The sequence below is a fragment of the Ranitomeya imitator genome, chromosome 1, assembly GCF_032444005.1.
Source record: "Ranitomeya imitator isolate aRanImi1 chromosome 1, aRanImi1.pri, whole genome shotgun sequence".
Taxonomy (NCBI): domain Eukaryota; kingdom Metazoa; phylum Chordata; class Amphibia; order Anura; family Dendrobatidae; genus Ranitomeya; species Ranitomeya imitator.
Window position 1 is genome coordinate 565,821,909 of NC_091282.1, and position 21,524 is coordinate 565,843,432.

The following is a 21,524-nucleotide window of genomic DNA, read 5'->3' on the forward strand; positions in this document are numbered from 1 at the left end:
AAGCCCTTAAAGATGTTATGGTGGGGTTTCCCACGCCTGTTGGTTTGAGCGAATCTATGTCTCTGGCCATTCAGATTGATCGGCGCCTGCGCGAACGCAAAGTGGTGCACCATATGGCAGTGTCCTCTGAGCAGAGTCCTGAGTCCATGCAATGTGATAGGATTTTGACTAGAGCTGAACTGAGGGGATACAGACGTCAGAATGGGCTGTGTTTTTACTGTGGTGATTCTGCTCATGCTATTTCTAATTGCCCTAAGCGTATTAAGAGGGTCGCTAGATCTGTTACCATTAGTACTGTGCAGCCTAAGTTTCTCCTGTCTGTGACCCTGATTTGCTCGTTGTCATCTTTTTCTGTCATGGCATTTGTGGATTCAGGCGCTGCTCTGAACTTAATGGACTTAGAATTCGCTAGGCGCTGTGGTTTTTCTTTGCAGCCTTTGCAGAGTCCCATACCCTTGAGGGGTATTGATGCTACACCATTGGCCAAGAATAAACCTCAGTATTGGACTCAGCTGACTATGTGCATGGCTCCTGCACATCAGGAAGATTGCCGTTTTCTGGTTTTGCATAATTTACATGATGTTGTTGTACTGGGTTTTCCATGGTTACAAGTACACAATCCAGTGCTGGATTGGAAATCTATGTCTGTGAGTAGTTGGGGGTGTCAAGGGGTACATAGTGACGTTCCTTTAATGTCAATTTCCTCTTCCCCCTCTTCTGATGTTCCTGAATTTTTGTCAGATTTCCAGGATGTATTCGATGAGCCCAAGTTCAGTTCCCTTCCTCCACATAGGGACTGTGATTGTGCTATTGACTTGATTCCTGGCTGTAAGTTCCATAAGGGCCGACTTTTCAATCTGTCTGTGCCAGAGCATGCCGCCATGCGGAGCTATGTTAAGGAGTCTTTAGAGAAGGGGCATATTCGGCCGTCTTCGTCACCATTGGGAGCGGGATTTTTTTTTGTTGCCAAGAAGGATGGCTCCTTAAGACCCTGTATTGATTATCGCCTTCTTAATAAAATCACGGTCAAATTCCAATACCCTTTACCTTTGCTCTCTGATTTGTTTGCTAGGATTAAGGGGGCTAGTTGGTTTACCAAGATTGACCTTCGAGGGGCATATAATCTTGTTCGTATTAAACAGGGTGACGAATGGAAAACTGCATTTAATACGCCCGAAGGCCATTTTGAATACCTCGTGATGCCTTTCGGGCTTTCTAATGCTCCTTCTGTATTTCAGTCCTTTATGCATGATATTTTCCGCTATTATCTTGACAAATTCTTGATTGTGTATTTGGATGATATTTTGATTTTTTCCAATGATTGGGAGTCTCATGTGAAGCAGGTCAGGATGGTATTCCAGATCCTTCGTGATAATGCTCTATTTGTGAAGGGGTCTAAGTGCCTATTTGGAGTTCAGAAGGTCTCTTTTTTGGGGTTTATTTTTTCTCCTTCGTCTATAGAAATGGATCCTGTTAAGGTCCAAGCCATTCATGACTGGATTCAACCCACATCTGTGAAGAGCCTTCAGAAATTTTTGGGCTTTGCTAATTTTTATCGTCGTTTCATTGCCAACTTCTCTAGTGTGGTTAAACCCCTGAACCGATTTGACGCAGAAAGGCGCTGATGTGATTAATTGGTCTTCTGAGGCTGTTGAGGCCTTTCGGGAACTTAAACGCCGATTTACTTCTGCCCCTGTCTTGCATCAGCCGGATGTTTCTCTTCCTTTTCAGGTTGAGGTTGACGCTTCTGAGATTGGGGCAGGGGCCGTTTTGTCACAGTGGAATTCTGATGGTTCCTTGATGAAGCCATGTGCCTTCTTTTCCCGAAAGTTTTCGCCTGCGGAACGCAATTATGATGTCGGCAATCGGGAGTTGTTGGCTATGAAGTGGGCATTTGAGGAGTGGTGACATTGGCTTCAGGGAGCCAAGCACCGCATTGTGGTCTTGACCGATCATAAGAATCTGATTTACCTTGAGTCAGCCAAGCGGCTGAACCCTAGACAGGCTCGGTGGTCCCTGTTTTTCTCCCGTTTTGATTTTGTGGTCTCATATCTTCCGGGATCTAAGAATGTTAAGGTGGATGCCCTCTTTAGGAGTTCAGGATGATTGGGTGACTTTTTTGCCATTGGCCGAGTTTGCCCTTAATAATCGGGCCAGTTCGGCTACTTTGGTTTCGCCTTTCTTTTGTAATTTTGTTTTCCATCCTCGTTTTTCTTCAGGGCAGGTTGAGCCTTCTGATTGTCCTGGTGTGGATTCTGTGGTGGACAGGTTGCAGTGGATTTGGGCTCATGTGGTGGACAATTTGACGTTGTCCCAGGAAAGGGCTCAGCGTTTTGCTAACCGCCGTCGGTGTGTTGGTCCTCGGCTTCGTGTGGGGGATTTGATCTGGTTGTCCTCTCGTCATGTCCCTATGAAGGTTTCTTCCCCTAAGTTCAAGCCTCGGTTTATTGGTCCTTATAAGATTTCTGAGATTATCAATCCTGTGTCTTTTCGTTTGGCCCTTCCAGCTTCTTTTGCCATCCACAATGTTTTCCATAGATCTTTGTTGTGGAGATATGTGGTGCCCTTCGTTCCATCTGTTGATCCTCCTGCCCCGGTGTTGGTTGAGGGGGAGTTGGAATATGTGGTTGAGAAAATTTGGATTCTCGTTTTTTAAGGCGGAAGCTTCAGTATCTTGTCAAGTGGAAGGGTTATGGCCAGGAGGATAATTCTTGGGTTGTTGCATCCGATGTTCATGCCGCTGATTTGGTTCGTGCTTTTCATTTGGCTCATCCTGATCGGCCTGGGGGCTCTGGTGAGGGTTTGGTGACCCCTCCTCAAGGGGGGGGGTACTGTTGTGAATTCCGCTCTTGGGCTTCCTCCGGTGGTTGTAAGTATTATTTTTGTGAGTTCTGCTCTTGGGCTCCCTCCTGTGGTTTTGAGTGGTATGGCTGCTTCTTGGATTTAGCTTCTGCAGCTGTTTTCACTGATCATCTTTTGGGCTCGGCTATATTAGTCTGGCCTTAGCCCTCATTCATTGGCAGTTGTCAATTGTTCCAGCCTGGAGTCATTGCTCTTTGGATTTTCCTGACACTCTGACCAGTTCTGCAAAGCTAAGTCCTTGCTTGTCCTTTGCAGTTTCTTATTGTGGACTTTGTTGTTCAGTACTGTCTTGTTTTTGCTCATTTGTCCAGTTTATCAGTATGGATCTATTCAGCTAAGCTGGAAGCTCTGGGCAGCAGAGTTTGCCCTCCACACCTTTAGTTAAGTGTGGAGTTTTTTGCATTTCTCTGCGGTGGACTTTTTCTAGGTTTTATTACTGACCGCACAGTGCTCTTTCCTGTACTATTCCTATCTGGCTAGAAGTGGCCTCCTGTGCTAAATCTTGTTTCATACTTCGTATGTCATTTCCTTCTCCTCTCACAGTCATTACATGTGGGGGGCTAATCTATCCTTTGGGGATTTTCTCTGAGGCAAGATAGTTTTCCTGCTTCTATCTTTAGGGGTAGTTAGCTCTTAGGCTGTGACGAGATGCCTAGGCAGAGTTAGGAGCATTCCACGGCTACTTCTAGTGTTGTGTTGAGCTTAGGGACTGCGGTCAGTATAGTTCCCACCTGCTCAGAGCTAGTCTCATGTCGCTGCTTAATCACCAGATCATAACAGTACAACTGGCCAAAAATGAGCTGAATGCATTTCAAAAGAAGGAAAAGAAAAGGAGTTCTGAGCCATTTTTTTTCTTTGGATTGTTTTGTCTTTTTTTCTTCCTCTTAATATCTGGGTGATTCTGGATTTGGATGCAGGCATGGATGTTCAGGGGTTATTTTCTCGTGTGGATCAGCTTGCTGCAAGAGTACAGAGTATTCAAGATTATGTTGTTCAGACTCCGGCCTTAGAGCCTAGAATTCCTACTCCGGATTTGTTTTACGGGGATAGATCTAAGTTTTTGAACTTTAAAAATAACTGCAAATTGTTTTTTTGCTCTGAAACCCCTTTCCTCTGGTGACCCCATTCAGCAAGTAAAGATAGTTATTTCTCTGCTGCGTGGCGATCCTCAGGACTGGGCATTCTCTCTTGAGTCAGGGAATCTGGCATTGCTTAATGTAGATGCATTTTTTCAATCGCTCGGATTATTATATGACGAACCTAACTCTGTAGAGCATGCTGAGAAAACACTGTTGGCCCTGTGTCAGGGTCAGGAAGCGGCAGAATTATACTGCCAGAAATTTAGAAAATGGTCTGTGCTCACTAGATGGAAAGAGGACGCTCTGGCAGCCATTTTCAGAAAGGGTCTTTCTGAAGCCCTTAAAGATGTTATGGTGGGGTTTCCCACGCCTGTTGGTTTGAGCAAATCTATGTCTCTGGCCATTCAGATTGATCGGCGCCTGCGCGAACGCAAAGTGGTGCACCATATGGCAGTGTCCTCTGAGCAGAGTCCTGAGTCCATGCAATGTGATAGGATTTTGACTAGAGCTGAACTGAGGGGATACAGACGTCAGAATGGGCTGTGTTTTTACTGTGGTGATTCTGCTCATGCTATTTCTAATTGCCCTAAGCGTATTAAGAGGGTCGCTAGATCTGTTACCATTAGTACTGTGCAGCCTAAGTTTCTCCTGTCTGTGACCCTGATTTGCTCGTTGTCATCTTTTTCTGTCATGGCATTTGTGGATTCAGGCGCTGCTCTGAACTTAATGGACTTAGAATTCGCTAGGCGCTGTGGTTTTTCTTTGCAGCCTTTGCAGAGTCCCATACCCTTGAGGGGTATTGATGCTACACCATTGGCCAAGAATAAACCTCAGTATTGGACTCAGCTGACTATGTGCATGGCTCCTGCACATCAGGAAGATTGCCGTTTTCTGGTTTTGCATAATTTACATGATGTTGTTGTACTGGGTTTTCCATGGTTACAAGTACACAATCCAGTGCTGGATTGGAAATCTATGTCTGTGAGTAGTTGGGGGTGTCAAGGGGTACATAGTGACGTTCCTTTAATGTCAATTTCCTCTTCCCCCTCTTCTGATGTTCCTGAATTTTTGTCAGATTTCCAGGATGTATTCGATGAGCCCAAGTTCAGTTCCCTTCCTCCACATAGGGACTGTGATTGTGCTATTGACTTGATTCCTGGCTGTAAGTTCCCTAAGGGCCGACTTTTCAATCTGTCTGTGCCAGAGCATGCCGCCATGCGGAGCTATGTTAAGGAGTCTTTAGAGAAGGGGCATATTCGGCCGTCTTCGTCACCATTGGGAGCGGGATTTTTTTTTGTTGCCAAGAAGGATGGCTCCTTAAGACCCTGTATTGATTATCGCCTTCTTAATAAAATCACGGTCAAATTCCAATACCCTTTACCTTTGCTCTCTGATTTGTTTGCTAGGATTAAGGGGGCTAGTTGGTTTACCAAGATTGACCTTCGAGGGGCATATAATCTTGTTCGTATTAAACAGGGTGACGAATGGAAAACTGCATTTAATACGCCCGAAGGCCATTTTGAATACCTCGTGATGCCTTTCGGGCTTTCTAATGCTCCTTCTGTATTTCAGTCCTTTATGCATGATATTTTCCGCTATTATCTTGACAAATTCTTGATTGTGTATTTGGATGATATTTTGATTTTTTCCAATGATTGGGAGTCTCATGTGAAGCAGGTCAGGATGGTATTACAGATCCTTCGTGATAATGCTCTATTTGTGAAGGGGTCTAAGTGCCTATTTGGAGTTCAGAAGGTCTCTTTTTTGGGGTTTATTTTTTCTCCTTCGTCTATAGAAATGGATCCTGTTAAGGTCCAAGCCATTCATGACTGGATTCAACCCACATCTGTGAAGAGCCTTCAGAAATTTTTGGGCTTTGCTAATTTTTATCGTCGTTTCATTGCCAACTTCTCTAGTGTGGTTAAACCCCTGAACCGATTTGACGCAGAAAGGCGCTGATGTGATTAATTGGTCCTCTGAGGCTGTTGAGGCCTTTCGGGAACTTAAACGCCGATTTACTTCTGCCCCTGTCTTGCATCAGCTGGATGTTTCTCTTCCTTTTCAGGTTGAGGTTGACGCTTCTGAGATTGGGGCAGGGGCCGTTTTGTCACAGTGGAATTCTGATGGTTCCTTGATGAAGCCATGTGCCTTCTTTTCCCGAAAGTTTTCGCCTGCGGAACGCAATTATGATGTCGGCAATCGGGAGTTGTTGGCTATGAAGTGGGCATTTGAGGAGTGGTGACATTGGCTTGAGGGAGCCAAGCACCGCATTGTGGTCTTGACCGATCATAAGAATCTGATTTACCTTGAGTCAGCCAAGCGGCTGAACCCTAGACAGGCTCGGTGGTCCCTGTTTTTCTCCCGTTTTGATTTTGTGGTCTCATATCTTCCGGGATCTAAGAATGTTAAGGTGGATGCCCTCTCTAGGAGTTTTTTGCCTGATTCCCCTGGAGTCCTTGAGCCGGTTGGCATTCTTAGGGAAGGGGTGATTCTATCTGCCATCTCCCCTGATTTGCGGCGGGCGCTTCAGGAATTTCAGGCTGATAAGCCTGACCGCTGTCCTGTAGGGAAGCTGTTTGTTCCTGATAGATGGACAAGTAAGGTAATTTCTGAGGTCCATTGTTCTGTGTTGGCCGGTCATCCTGGGATTTTTGGTACCAGAGATTTGGTTGCTAGGTCCTTTTGGTGGCCTTCCTTGTCGTGGGATGTGCGTTCTTTTGTGCAGTCCTGTGGGACCTGTGCCCGGGCTAAGCCTTGCTGTTCCCATGCTAGTGGGTTGCTTTTGCCTTTGCCCATTCCGGAGAGGCCTTGGACTTATATTTCCATGGATTTTATTTCGGATCTTCCTGTGTCCCAGAGGATGTCTGTTATCTGGGTGGTTTGTGATCGGTTCTCTAAAATGGTCCAATTGGTACCTTTGCCTAAATTGCCTTCCTCCTCTGATTTGGTTCCATTGTTTTTTCAACATCTGATCGTTTGCATGGCATTCCGGAGAATATTGTGTCTGATAGAGGTTCCCAGTTTGTTTCCAGGTTTTGGCGGGCCTTTTGTGCTAGGATGGGTATTGATTTGTCTTTTTCTTCGGCGTTCCATCCTCAGACAAATGGCCAAACTGAGCGAACTAATCAAACCTTGGAAACCTATTTGAGATGCATTGTGTCTGCTGATCAGGATGATTGGGTGACTTTTTTGCCATTGGCCGAGTTTGCCCTTAATAATCGGGCCAGTTCGGCTACTTTGGTTTCGCCTTTCTTTTGTAATTTTGTTTTCCATCCTCGTTTTTCTTCAGGGCAGGTTGAGCCTTCTGATTGTCCTGGTGTGGATTCTGTGGTGGACAGGTTGCAGTGGATTTGGGCTCATGTGGTGGACAATTTGACGTTGTCCCAGGAAAGGGCTCAGCGTTTTGCTAACCGCCGTCGGTGTGTTGGTCCTCGGCTTCATGTGGGGGATTTGATCTGGTTGTCCTCTCGTCATGTCCCTATGAAGGTTTCTTCCCCTAAGTTCAAGCCTCGGTTTATTGGTCCTTATAAGATTTCTGAGATTATCAATCCTGTGTCTTTTCGTTTGGCCCTTCCAGCTTCTTTTGCCATCCACAATGTTTTCCATAGATCTTTGTTGCGGAGATATGTGGTGCCCGTTGTTCCATCTGTTGATCCTCCTGCCCCGGTGTTGGTTGAGGGGGAGTTGGAATATGTGGTTGAGAAAATTTGGATTCTCGTTTTTTAAGGCGGAAGCTTCAGTATCTTGTCAAGTGGAAGGGTTATGGCCAGGAGGATAATTCTTGGGTTGTTGCATCCGATGTTCATGCCGCTGATTTGGTTCGTGCTTTTCATTTGGCTCATCCTGATCGGCCTGGGGGCTCTGGTGAGGGTTCGGTGACCCCTCCTCAAGGGGGGGGTACTGTTGTGAATTCCGCTCTTGGGCTTCCTCCGGTGGTTGTAAGTATTATTTTTGTGAGTTCTGCTCTTGGGCTCCCTCCTGTGGTTTTGAGTGGTATGGCTGCTTCTTGGATTTAGCTTCTGCAGCTGTTTTCACTGATCATCTTTTGGGCTCGGCTATATTAGTCTGGCCTTAGCCCTCATTCATTGGCAGTTGTCAATTGTTCCAGCCTGGAGTCATTGCTCTTTGGATTTTCCTGACACTCTGACCAGTTCTGCAAAGCTAAGTCCTTGCTTGTCCTTTGCAGTTTCTTATTGTGGACTTTGTTGTTCAGTACTGTCTTGTTTTTGCTCATTTGTCCAGTTTATCAGTATGGATCTATTCAGCTAAGCTGGAAGCTCTGGGCAGCAGAGTTTGCCCTCCACACCTTTAGTTAAGTGTGGAGTTTTTTGCATTTCTCTGCGGTGGACTTTTTCTAGGTTTTATTACTGACCGCACAGTGCTCTTTCCTGTACTATTCCTATCTGGCTAGAAGTGGCCTCCTGTGCTAAATCTTGTTTCATACTTCGTATGTCATTTCCTTCTCCTCTCACAGTCATTACATGTGGGGGGCTAATCTATCCTTTGGGGATTTTCTCTGAGGCAAGATAGTTTTCCTGCTTCTATCTTTAGGGGTAGTTTGCTCTTAGGCTGTGACGAGATGCCTAGGCAGAGTTAGGAGCATTCCACGGCTACTTCTAGTGTTGTGTTGAGCTTAGGGACTGCGGTCAGTATAGTTCCCACCTGCTCAGAGCTAGTCTCATGTCGCTGCTTAATCACCAGATCATAACAGTACAACTGGCCAAAAATGAGCTGAATGCATTTCAAAAGAAGGAAAAGAAAAGGAGTTCTGAGCCATTTTTTTTCTTTGGATTGTTTTGTCTTTTTTTCTTCCTCTTAATATCTGGGTGATTCTGGATTTGGATGCAGGCATGGATGTTCAGGGGTTATTTTCTCGTGTGGATCAGCTTGCTGCAAGAGTACAGAGTATTCAAGATTATGTTGTTCAGACTCCGGCCTTAGAGCCTAGAATTCCTACTCCGGATTTGTTTTACGGGGATAGATCTAAGTTTTTGAACTTTAAAAATAACTGCAAATTGTTTTTTTGCTCTGAAACCCCTTTCCTCTGGTGACCCCATTCAGCAAGTAAAGATAGTTATTTCTCTGCTGCGTGGCGATCCTCAGGACTGGGCATTCTCTCTTGAGTCAGGGAATCTGGCATTGCTTAATGTAGATGCATTTTTTCAATCGCTCGGATTATTATATGACGAACCTAACTCTGTAGAGCATGCTGAGAAAACACTGTTGGCCCTGTGTCAGGGTCAGGAAGCGGCAGAATTATACTGCCAGAAATTTAGAAAATGGTCTGTGCTCACTAGATGGAAAGAGGACGCTCTGGCAGCCATTTTCAGAAAGGGTCTTTCTGAAGCCCTTAAAGATGTTATGGTGGGGTTTCCCACGCCTGTTGGTTTGAGCAAATCTATGTCTCTGGCCATTCAGATTGATCGGCGCCTGCGCGAACGCAAAGTGGTGCACCATATGGCAGTGTCCTCTGAGCAGAGTCCTGAGTCCATGCAATGTGATAGGATTTTGACTAGAGCTGAACTGAGGGGATACAGACATCAGAATTGGCTGTGTTTTTACTGTGGTGATTCTGCTCATGCTATTTCTAATTGCCCTAAGCGTATTAAGAGGGTCGCTAGATCTGTTACCATTAGTACTGTGCAGCCTAAGTTTCTCCTGTCTGTGACCCTGATTTGCTCGTTGTCATCTTTTTCTGTCATGGCATTTGTGGATTCAGGCGCTGCTCTGAACTTAATGGACTTAGAATTCGCTAGGCGCTGTGGTTTTTCTTTGCAGCCTTTGCAGAGTCCCATACCCTTGAGGGGTATTGATGCTACACCATTGGCCAAGAATAAACCTCAGTATTGGACTCAGCTGACTATGTGCATGGCTCCTGCACATCAGGAAGATTGCCGTTTTCTGGTTTTGCATAATTTACATGATGTTGTTGTACTGGGTTTTCCATGGTTACAAGTACACAATCCAGTGCTGGATTGGAAATCTATGTCTGTGAGTAGTTGGGGGTGTCAAGGGGTACATAGTGACGTTCCTTTAATGTCAATTTCCTCTTCCCCCTCTTCTGATGTTCCTGAATTTTTGTCAGATTTCCAGGATGTATTCGATGAGCCCAAGTTCAGTTCCCTTCCTCCACATAGGGACTGTGATTGTGCTATTGACTTGATTCCTGGCTGTAAGTTCCCTAAGGGCCGACTTTTCAATCTGTCTGTGCCAGAGCATGCCGCCATGCGGAGCTATGTTAAGGAGTCTTTAGAGAAGGGGCATATTCGGCCGTCTTCGTCACCATTGGGAGCGGGATTTTTTTTTGTTGCCAAGAAGGATGGCTCCTTAAGACCCTGTATTGATTATCGCCTTCTTAATAAAATCACGGTCAAATTCCAATACCCTTTACCTTTGCTCTCTGATTTGTTTGCTAGGATTAAGGGGGCTAGTTGGTTTACCAAGATTGACCTTCGAGGGGCATATAATCTTGTTCGTATTAAACAGGGTGACGAATGGAAAACTGCATTTAATACGCCCGAAGGCCATTTTGAATACCTCGTGATGCCTTTCGGGCTTTCTAATGCTCCTTCTGTATTTCAGTCCTTTATGCATGATATTTTCCGCTATTATCTTGACAAATTCTTGATTGTGTATTTGGATGATATTTTGATTTTTTCCAATGATTGGGAGTCTCATGTGAAGCAGGTCAGGATGGTATTCCAGATCCTTCGTGATAATGCTCTATTTGTGAAGGGGTCTAAGTGCCTATTTGGAGTTCAGAAGGTCTCTTTTTTGGGGTTTATTTTTTCTCCTTCGTCTATAGAAATGGATCCTGTTAAGGTCCAAGCCATTCATGACTGGATTCAACCCACATCTGTGAAGAGCCTTCAGAAATTTTTGGGCTTTGCTAATTTTTATCGTCGTTTCATTGCCAACTTCTCTAGTGTGGTTAAACCCCTGAACCGATTTGACGCAGAAAGGCGCTGATGTGATTAATTGGTCCTCTGAGGCTGTTGAGGCCTTTCGGGAACTTAAACGCCGATTTACTTCTGCCCCTGTCTTGCATCAGCCGGATGTTTCTCTTCCTTTTCAGGTTGAGGTTGACGCTTCTGAGATTGGGGCAGGGGCCGTTTTGTCACAGTGGAATTCTGATGGTTCCTTGATGAAGCCATGTGCCTTCTTTTCCCGAAAGTTTTCGCCTGCGGAACGCAATTATGATGTCGGCAATCGGGAGTTGTTGGCTATGAAGTGGGCATTTGAGGAGTGGTGACATTGGCTTGAGGGAGCCAAGCACCGCATTGTGGTCTTGACCGGTCATAAGAATCTGATTTACCTTGAGTCAGCCAAGCGGCTGAACCCTAGACAGGCTCGGTGGTCCCTGTTTTTCTCCCGTTTTGATTTTGTGGTCTCATATCTTCCGGGATCTAAGAATGTTAAGGTGGATGCCCTCTCTAGGAGTTTTTTGCCTGATTCCCCTGGAGTCCTTGAGCCGGTTGGCATTCTTAGGGAAGGGGTGATTCTATCTGCCATCTCCCCTGATTTGCGGCGGGCGCTTCAGGAATTTCAGGCTGATAAGCCTGACCGCTGTCCTGTAGGGAAGCTGTTTGTTCCTGATAGATGGACAAGTAAGGTAATTTCTGAGGTCCATTGTTCTGTGTTGGCCGGTCATCCTGGGATTTTTGGTACCAGAGATTTGGTTGCTAGGTCCTTTTGGTGGCCTTCCTTGTCGTGGGATGTGCGTTCTTTTGTGCAGTCCTGTGGGACCTGTGCCCGGGCTAAGCCTTGCTGTTCCCATGCTAGTGGGTTGCTTTTGCCTTTGCCCATTCCGGAGAGGCCTTGGACTTATATTTCCATGGATTTTATTTCGGATCTTCCTGTGTCCCAGAGGATGTCTGTTATCTGGGTGGTTTGTGATCGGTTCTCTAAAATGGTCCATTTGGTACCTTTGCCTAAATTGCCTTCCTCCTCTGATTTGGTTCCATTGTTTTTTCAACATCTGATCGTTTGCATGGCATTCCGGAGAATATTGTGTCTGATAGAGGTTCCCAGTTTGTTTCCAGGTTTTGGCGGGCCTTTTGTGCTAGGATGGGTATTGATTTGTCTTTTTCTTCGGCGTTCCATCCTCAGACAAATGGCCAAACTGAGCGAACTAATCAAACCTTGGAAACCTATTTGAGATGCATTGTGTCTGCTGATCAGGATGATTGGGTGACTTTTTTGCCATTGGCCGAGTTTGCCCTTAATAATCGGGCCAGTTCGGCTACTTTGGTTTCGCCTTTCTTTTGTAATTTTGTTTTCCATCCTCGTTTTTCTTCAGGGCAGGTTGAGCCTTCTGATTGTCCTGGTGTGGATTCTGTGGTGGACAGGTTGCAGTGGATTTGGGCTCATGTGGTGGACAATTTGACGTTGTCCCAGGAAAGGGCTCAGCGTTTTGCTAACCGCCGTCGGTGTGTTGGTCCTCGGCTTCGTGTGGGGGATTTGATCTGGTTGTCCTCTCGTCATGTCCCTATGAAGGTTTCTTCCCCTAAGTTCAAGCCTCGGTTTATTGGTCCTTATAAGATTTCTGAGATTATCAATCCTGTGTCTTTTCGTTTGGCCCTTCCAGCTTCTTTTGCCATCCACAATGTTTTCCATAGATCTTTGTTGCGGAGATATGTGGTGCCCGTTGTTCCATCTGTTGATCCTCCTGCCCCGGTGTTGGTTGAGGGGGAGTTGGAATATGTGGTTGAGAAAATTTGGATTCTCGTTTTTTAAGGCGGAAGCTTCAGTATCTTGTCAAGTGGAAGGGTTATGGCCAGGAGGATAATTCTTGGGTTGTTGCATCCGATGTTCATGCCGCTGATTTGGTTCGTGCTTTTCATTTGGCTCATCCTGATCGGCCTGGGCGCTCTGGTGAGGGTTCGGTGACCCCTCCTCAAGGGGGAGGTACTGTTGTGAATTCCGCTCTTGGGCTTCCTCCGGTGGTTGTAAGTATTATTTTTGTGAGTTCTGCTCTTGGGCTCCCTCCTGTGGTTTTGAGTGGTATGGCTGCTTCTTGGATTTAGCTTCTGCAGCTGTTTTCACTGATCGTCTTTTGGGCTCGGCTATATTAGTCTGGCCTTAGCCCTCATTCATTGGCAGTTGTCAATTGTTCCAGCCTGGAGTCATTGCTCTTTGGATTTTCCTGACACTCTGACCAGTTCTGCAAAGCTAAGTCCTTGCTTGTCCTTTGCAGTTTCTTATTGTGGACTTTGTTGTTCAGTACTGTCTTGTTTTTGCTCATTTGTCCAGTTTATCAGTATGGATCTATTCAGCTAAGCTGGAAGCTCTGGGCAGCAGAGTTTGCCCTCCACACCTTTAGTTAAGTGTGGAGTTTTTTGCATTTCTCTGCGGTGGACTTTTTCTAGGTTTTATTACTGACCGCACAGTGCTCTTTCCTGTACTATTCCTATCTGGCTAGAAGTGGCCTCCTGTGCTAAATCTTGTTTCATACTTCGTATGTCATTTCCTTCTCCTCTCACAGTCATTACATGTGGGGGGCTAATCTATCCTTTGGGGATTTTCTCTGAGGCAAGATAGTTTTCCTGCTTCTATCTTTAGGGGTAGTTAGCTCTTAGGCTGTGACGAGATGCCTAGGCAGAGTTAGGAGCATTCCACGGCTACTTCTAGTGTTGTGTTGAGCTTAGGGACTGCGGTCAGTATAGTTCCCACCTGCTCAGAGCTAGTCTCATGTCACTCCTTAATCACCAGATCATAACAGTTATGCTGCTTCAGTATGTGGCTGATCTTTTGTTGTGTGCACGGACAGAGCAGGAAGCCATTGTTGCCACTGTTAGCCTTCTCAAGTATCTGGCAGATCTGAACTGTCGGGTTTCGGCCTCGAAACTTTGGTTCTGCCTTGGTCAAGTGATATTTTTGGGTCACTGTCTCCTTCAGGGTGCCAGACACCTCACAGAAGAAAAAGCAAAAAAAATAGCCGTCAGCTCCCTTCCTTTCCCAAAAGATGAGACTGCACTCCAAGCGTTTTCTTGGACTATGTACTTATTGTTGTCAGTGGATACCGGATGCATCCCGCATAATGCAACCTCTCTACAATGCCCTGAAAGACGGTTCAAGATATGCTGATGAGTTTGGCAGATTCCACACCAGATACGCTGTTACTACGGAAGACACTGTAGTGCACGGAGCTGCACTCCCTCCCTCCCTCCCTCCCTCACTGTCAGCACCAGAAGCAGAACTTCAGACTCTGTCTACTGCATGTACTTTGGCCAAAGACAGGTGGGCTAATATATTCACGGACTCACAGTATGCATTTGGTATTGCTCATGATTTGGGGGCTCTATGGGCCAATCTAGGGTTTATTACTACTGCCGGAACTCCAGTGAAGAATGCTGAAGCTGTTAAAACCCTCATGGACTCAATCAAATTACCTACTCAGGTGGCCATTATCAAAGTTAAGGAGCACGGTCCTAGGAACAGTCCACAGACTGTTGGTAACGCCTCTGCAGATATGCAAGCAAAAGCTGCTGCTCTCCTACCCGTTGAACAGACCATACCAGCTATGGTGACCACACGCTCTCAGCGTAAAGTTAAAAGAAACACTGACTCTACAGGAACCTGATGATCCACAACAGACTGAAGTTTTCTGTCGGACCCCGCGAGACCGCTTAATGACGATGCAGAGAATGTCTCCCAAGGAAGAAGTGAAGCAGTGGAAAGCTGATGGAGCACGTATGGACAATGGTCTCAGGAAAAAGGACCAACTCGTGTCTCCCTAAGCGGATGTACCCTGCTATTGCCACGTGGGCACATGGGCCCACACATCGAGGAAAAAAAACCAGGCCCTTGCCCTGGTACAAAAATTCTACTGGGCTCCAGGTATTTCTACAGTCCTGACAGCACTCAACCGTACATGTAATATCTGTCAGACCTGCAATCCCGGTCAACTTCAACGTGTACCCCCAAAGCATCTTGCTAAGCCCGACTATCCTTTCCAAAGGCTCCAGGTGGACCACATCACGTTGCCTAAGTCTGGAAGGTATGAATATTGTCTGGTGGTTGTCGACATGTTCTCCAATTGGCCGGAAGCATTCCCCGTTGCCAACATGACTGCAAAGACCACAGCAAAGAAACTGGTGATGGAAGTTATATGCAGATATGGTGTTCCAGAAGTTGTTGAAAGTGACCAAGGCCCGGCCTTTTCTTCTCATGTGTATCAGGAGGTTCTGACAATGCTTGGATCCACAGCAGCCCTCCATACTCCGTACCATCCACAATCCAGAGGGAAAGTTGAGAGGCTGAACGGCACACTGAGGGGACAATTGACCAAAATGATGCAGGAGACTACAACTCCATGGCCAGAGCTCCTACCTATTGTACTGTGCCACATTCGTACTGCCCTTATTGCAAAACATGGCCTGTCCCCATATGAGATATTGTTTGGTGCTAGGTTCTCAGTTGCAAATTTTCAGTCTCAGTAGTTGTCAGAAGAAACTGATCGTGCTGTTCAATATGTTATTCAGCTTAGTAAAAATCTTGCTAACACCCATGTTTTAGTTTATTCTTCCCTTCCAGATTCAGCAGAAACCGACACTTGTCACAATTTGAAGCCTTGTGGTTTTATGGTCGTGAAAAGCTATATTAGAAAACACGGACTAGAACCCTTGTATGATGGTCCCTACCAAGTCCTCCTCATCACTCCTATGTCAGTAAAGCTGGAAGGAAGGCCAACGTGGATCAACGTATCGCACTACAAGCTGGTCAAACAGACTAGTAGCAAATAAGGGAACATAATGTTTTAGTTTTTCGTATGTCCATTTAATAATATTGGTAACCGCATGGGACAGCCTAAATTCCCCAACATCCTTGAATAATAAGTTTGTACAATATCATGAAAGATTAGTAGTACAGATGGGTATAGCCAATAAAATTGTCAGTTCTATTTTCATTTACCCTATGATTACACAAATGTGGGATAAATTGCTTAGGGCCACAGATTATCCAGATGATCAAATTTGAGATATATTGGATATACTTAATACTACTGTTGTTGTTCAAAACCAACTTATCATATTCACTAATCAATATACTGTAGTACTGGACTACTTAACAGCAGCACAGGGTGGTATGTGTCAGATTATTGGACCCGCTTTCTGTTATTATACAGATCCCAATAGTACTTTAAAGTTAAAGTTAGAAGATATTAAAAAAAACTCAGATCAATATGATAAAGACAATGACCGTAATAAGGACAGTTGGTGGGCAGATATCTTCTCCTTTCTTAATCCAGCCAATTGGTTTGAGGGACTTGGGGGCTGGATAGCTGGAATCTTGCAAAGTTTGTTTCACATCGCTGCCTTTATCCTTGTCATGTATGTAATACTAAAACTTGTTCTTTGGTGTATTTCTGTATGTATTAGGAAAATCTGCACTAAGACAACTAATGATGAAACGAAAAGCATTGCCACCCCTGCTCTTCTCTACACCAATTTCACAAAGTTACCTGATGAAGATGTTGAAGCCAAGCGCATGGCTATCTTCAAAGGATCCCCACCACCGTTATCAATAATTGTTATTCGTAAATTCTAGTATACAGGGGGGACGGGTACGCCACAACAGCCATGGCTGGTAACATGGCACCAGTCATGTGAAGACCAGTACCCCTCGAGCTTAAAGCTTGGGATAGTACCTCTGATGCTGGACATTAATTAACAAAATTTATCTAGGGGGGAATGTGAAGGAACAAATTATGAAAGATTCTCCATTTTGTGCTAGATTCTCCATTTTGTGCTTTGACTCCATTTTGTTGTTGGTTAAAGATAAATTCTGTTATTTACTTAGGTAGAAGGTTACAGCTGCCGTGAAGTAACTCTGTCCTGTTTCTCACGAAGATAATATTTTGTTATTCAATTAGGCTATGGTTCATAATTGGTATAAAGACCTTGAGTGTTCTAACTCGAGCCGAGCCAGATAAGAGACTCGTGGGTGTATCGCTATACAAGACTGAGGCATCTGTTAATATGTTTTTTATGCCAAAAAGACATGACCATATCTGTAGTTTCCATTTTTCCTGTATCCTCATGGGTTCAGTTTTTCCTGTATTCTTAAAGGTTAAGAACTGTGAGCGTGTTCTTATGCTGATTGGTTGAAGTAGAATTTGCTAATATGATAAAACTGCAACACAATAAACGGGGGCCCAGAGATCTGCTCGATCCCCCATACAGAGACATGTGTCTCCGTCTGGTCATTTTCAGTTGCCGGCAACGCCCTGTAGATAAATTTGGAAATCACTGAGTCAACCGTGAAGGATCAATTTAGATCCTCCCTCAACACAGCCATTTCTCCAAAGTGTCCCAGGAGCCATTTTTCAATAAGACAATGACAGGACACATGTAACTTGTGTTACTGTGAGGAGACTCCGAGGTCTAAACGTACTACCATGGCCTGCAGCACTTTTGGACTTGTCTCCTATGGAGCACATCTGGGGCAACATTGGTTGGAAATTGCACAGATAGTAACAAGCATATCTTGATGGTGTGTCCATGTGCTTTCATGATGGCAGACCATTCCTCAGAGAACCATAATAACCTCATTGTTGGCAGCTAAATCATGTAAGTGCATGTAATTCTGTTCATACTAGATGCTGAATAAATCAAGATATTTTTTAAATGTTTTGTCCATTTTTTCATCTTTTTCATACCAGGGAATACCAAGGGAATCTGACAGTAGGATCAACCCCTTTAAGCCATCTATAAGGGTATGTAGGTCATAGGAAGTTGAATAAAATGATACCTTGGTATCTGTGATCCGATGTCTCACTCCACAGAAATCCACATTATTCTTATATGTAAATGAGCTGATCAGGACTATGGGCCGCACATTGATCTGTATGAGAATCTGCCTCCAGAGATTATTATAAATGAAAGGGGGGGGACATTACCAGTGTAAAATATGTAATAACTAACACAGAACAGTGGAATTGAACTTTGTCCACTTAAAAACACATTTTCTGCAGCTTTCACAGCTCTGCTGTATTGTAACAATGGCTGCCTGTGAGATAGAAGCTAAAGCCCAGAGAGGGACCTGCAGATGTGTCAGTTGTAATCACACACCACTCTGCAGTGAAATCAGGAGAGCACAGTACAGCCATTATGTATCATATGGGTAACTCCCTTTCATATAAAATAATCTCTGGAGTCTCATGCAAATCAGTGTCCGGCCCATAGTTCTGAACAGCTCATATAAATATAAGAAAAACGTGGATTTCTCTGGAATTTGACATTAGAACACAAATGTAAAGGTGTCTTTTTATTCAACTTCCCATGACTTATACATAGGTATCATAGATAGATTAGGAGGGTGGATCTTACTGACAGATGCCCTTAACATACCAATTCTGTAATTTCCATAATTCCACAACATCATCTTGGTGTTGCAATTTCAATATTGAGGAGTAAAATGCGCACAATATTGTGAATTTGTCATTTATTATGTAGTTTAACTTAAAGCAAGTCTTCTCTTTTAGTTTACATAAAAATACCTGAATTTTCACCCAGATCAATAGACATGTCATATTCTTGTAAATCCGTCTGATTGTGCATCATATGGTAAGAATCTGTATAGTAATACTGGCCAGGGCTATCCTGTTGGTCTGAGTGGTTATCTTCAGAAAGACCACTATCACTAGCAGCAGGCGACCAGAGATGTGAGTCTGAGGAAGAATCTTTAGGTGCCAGGAGGAAAGACAAAAGTGCCTCTTCATCCTTAGTAGGATTCTGCATCACAAGATACAAAATTATAACAGATAAAAATAAGAAAACAAATACAGCATTGCTAAATAATCTATAAATATATACCAACATTTGTTTCAGATGTCCACAAGGTTTCAGCAGTTGAATATTCATGCCGCAGAATACCATCTTGACAATCAAACAGTAAATCTAGAAGCGCCAAACTCTGCATATCATTGGCATCCTAAGTGTATGAAAGGAGAAAGGTAAAATTAATTACGTAAAATTTAAAAAGATAAAATTATTTAGGAGGTATTTATGCAGATTTTGTCAACGTGTCATATTTTGTTAAAGTGCCAGGACAGTTAAACGTGGCAGTTGGACAGTTTGCATCTCGGCTTCAGGAAAATGGCCGCCGCGATCTCTTCTGCGCACGCGCAGCATCCCGCAGCCATTTTCCTGAAGCCCCGTGCAGCAGAGCACTCCATCTGCGCACGCGCGGCCCCAGGAAGATGGACGCCCCACCGATGCCAGTAATAGCGCAGATTGCGCGCTGTTTCTTCACGTGCGCGCAGTGGATTCGGCACTGGGACATGCGCACACCACTACGCCACCAACGTAAAGCTGGGGAAGAAACAGCGCTGTGACCACGCCCACCCGACCTGACCAGCATGAATTGACCACGCCCACCCGACCTGACCAGCCTGATTGACAGGCAAAAACCGTGACTTTGGTAATGTATTTCGCAGCATAGGTGGGGAATTGGGGTACACTACATACACTATTGTAACGCACAGCGCAGGCCCTATTTAACAGTATTTTTATCTCAATCTGAAAAAACGGGGTGACAGGTTCCCTTTAAAGAAAATTGTTTCCAGGTAATTTGCATTGCAAACTGTATTCAACATATGTACAGTGCCTTGCGAAAGTATTTGGCCCCCTGGAACTTTTCAACCTTTTCCCACATATCATGCTTCAAACATAAAGATACCAAATGTAAATTTTTGGTGAAGAATAATGATGAGCGAGCACTAAAATGCTCGGGTGCTTGTTGCTCGTGTTGAGCAGATTGGAATACTCGGGTACTCGGCCAGAACAACGAGCCCAATGTAAGTCTATGGGAGACCCGAGTATTTTTACCGCAATCCCCCCCCCCCCAGGGGTCCTTTTAAGGTCTAAAAACATCTGAAAATGATGGAAGCACTGCTCAAATGACACAGGAACATCATGGGGATCGCCCCTGGAAGCATTCCTGTCTCCTAGTTCTCAGCTTTAATCAATTTTTTCAGAGATTCATGCCATTTTTACCGGTGCCACAAAAAGACATTAAAACGAAACCAAAACAGGTTTTGCTTGAAAATATGTCAAGAATCAAGATACATCCTTTCCAGGTTAATGACTTGCCTGTAAGGCCAAATATTTAACTCCAGACCGAAAATTTCCTCTCCCACTTAGGCTTAGTTCAGACGCAGCGTTTTTTAAGCGTTTTTCAACTTCAACATTGCTTTCAACCACTACAAATGCATTCACTGGGAAATTTAATTGTAACATTTAACAACCCTAGCTGGCCATGTGGTGTGTGACACATAAGCAGACCCATCTTGTTTCGTTTATGAAGGAGGGACTCTTAAAATCACAGAGTCTATTTTTACTGGTGCATCAGGCGGCATTAATCTTCTTAATGGGCCATTGTGAAACATGTGGGTCTCCTAAGCTGTTGTAGCTTATGCTGTGAGTGGATGGGCTGCCAAGAATTACGACGCACCACAATACCCCTGTCATAAGATGTCCAGGGGGGACTCCTGAAAAAGTGTTGCATTGAATTCAAGGCCTGCCCAATTCATATGCACCCCAATAAGCCTTTAAACCCACATACTGGATGGGCCCATGAAAATCTAATTCACAATGTGCATTCTGTACTCCAGTTCTCCTTTGTTTTACACATTTGTAGCAAGGCCAGCCCTGGTGCATAGTCAGTCATATGCACCCCATTAAGCCTTGAAACCAACTTACTGGATGGGACCATGAAAATCCACTTCACAATATGCAGTTTGTACTCCCGTACTCCTTTGTTTTACACATTGGCAGCAAGGCCAGCCCTGCTGCATAGTCAGTCATATGCACCTCATTAAGTCTTGGAACCCACATACTGGATGGGCCCATGAAAATCCACTTCACAATATGCATTTGTACACCGGAACTCCTTTGCTTTACACATTGGCAGGAAGGCCAGCCCTGCTGCATAGTCATATACACCCCATTATGTCTTGGAACCCACATACTGGATGGGCCCAGGAAAATCCACTTCACAATATGCATTTTGTACTCCCGTACTCCTTTGTTTTACACATTGGCAGCAAGGCCAGCCCTGCTGCATAGTCATATGCACCCCATTATGTCTTGGAACCCACATACTGGATGGGCCCATGAAAATCCACTTCACAATATGCATTTTGTACCCGGTGATCCTTTGTTTTACACATTGGCAGCAAGGCCATCCCTGCTGCATAGTCAGTCATATGCACCCCATTACACCTTTGAACCCACATATTGGATGGACCCATGAAAATCCAGTCAATTTTTTTAATGGTATGATGGTTTCCTTTTTGCAGAATTATTTACAGGAGAATTTGGCTATTTTATTTGCCATGTTTTTAACACTAAGATTCAGATACGGCTTTAAAAAAAGCTAATACTTGCAATACAACGCAATTTTATTGGAAACTACACAGTTCAAGGAATAGTATGATTGAATAGTGTGAGTCCATACACTTTTGTATATGTTAACATAGAAAGGTTAATAAGTACATATAAGGATTATATAAATATAGTGATTACGTATATATGAAGATTAACTACACACAATATACTTAGATCATCACCAAGAGGCTTT

The 21,524-nt window shown here is 44.4% G+C and overlaps 1 protein-coding gene across 1 annotated transcript in view; it reads right to left on the bottom strand.

Moving 5' to 3' along the window:
- The window catches only part of LOC138679200 (cyclic AMP-responsive element-binding protein 3-like protein 3), a 534,464-nt gene that overhangs the window by 406,382 nt on the left and 106,558 nt on the right, over positions 1 to 21,524 (bottom strand). The window contains exons 2-3 of the mRNA XM_069767781.1: positions 18,762 to 18,875; positions 18,442 to 18,676 (exon numbers count right to left, since the gene is read on the bottom strand). Of these exons, the coding sequence (XP_069623882.1) occupies positions 18,442 to 18,676; positions 18,762 to 18,875 (349 nt within the window). The remainder of the gene's footprint in view (positions 1 to 18,441; positions 18,677 to 18,761; positions 18,876 to 21,524) is intronic.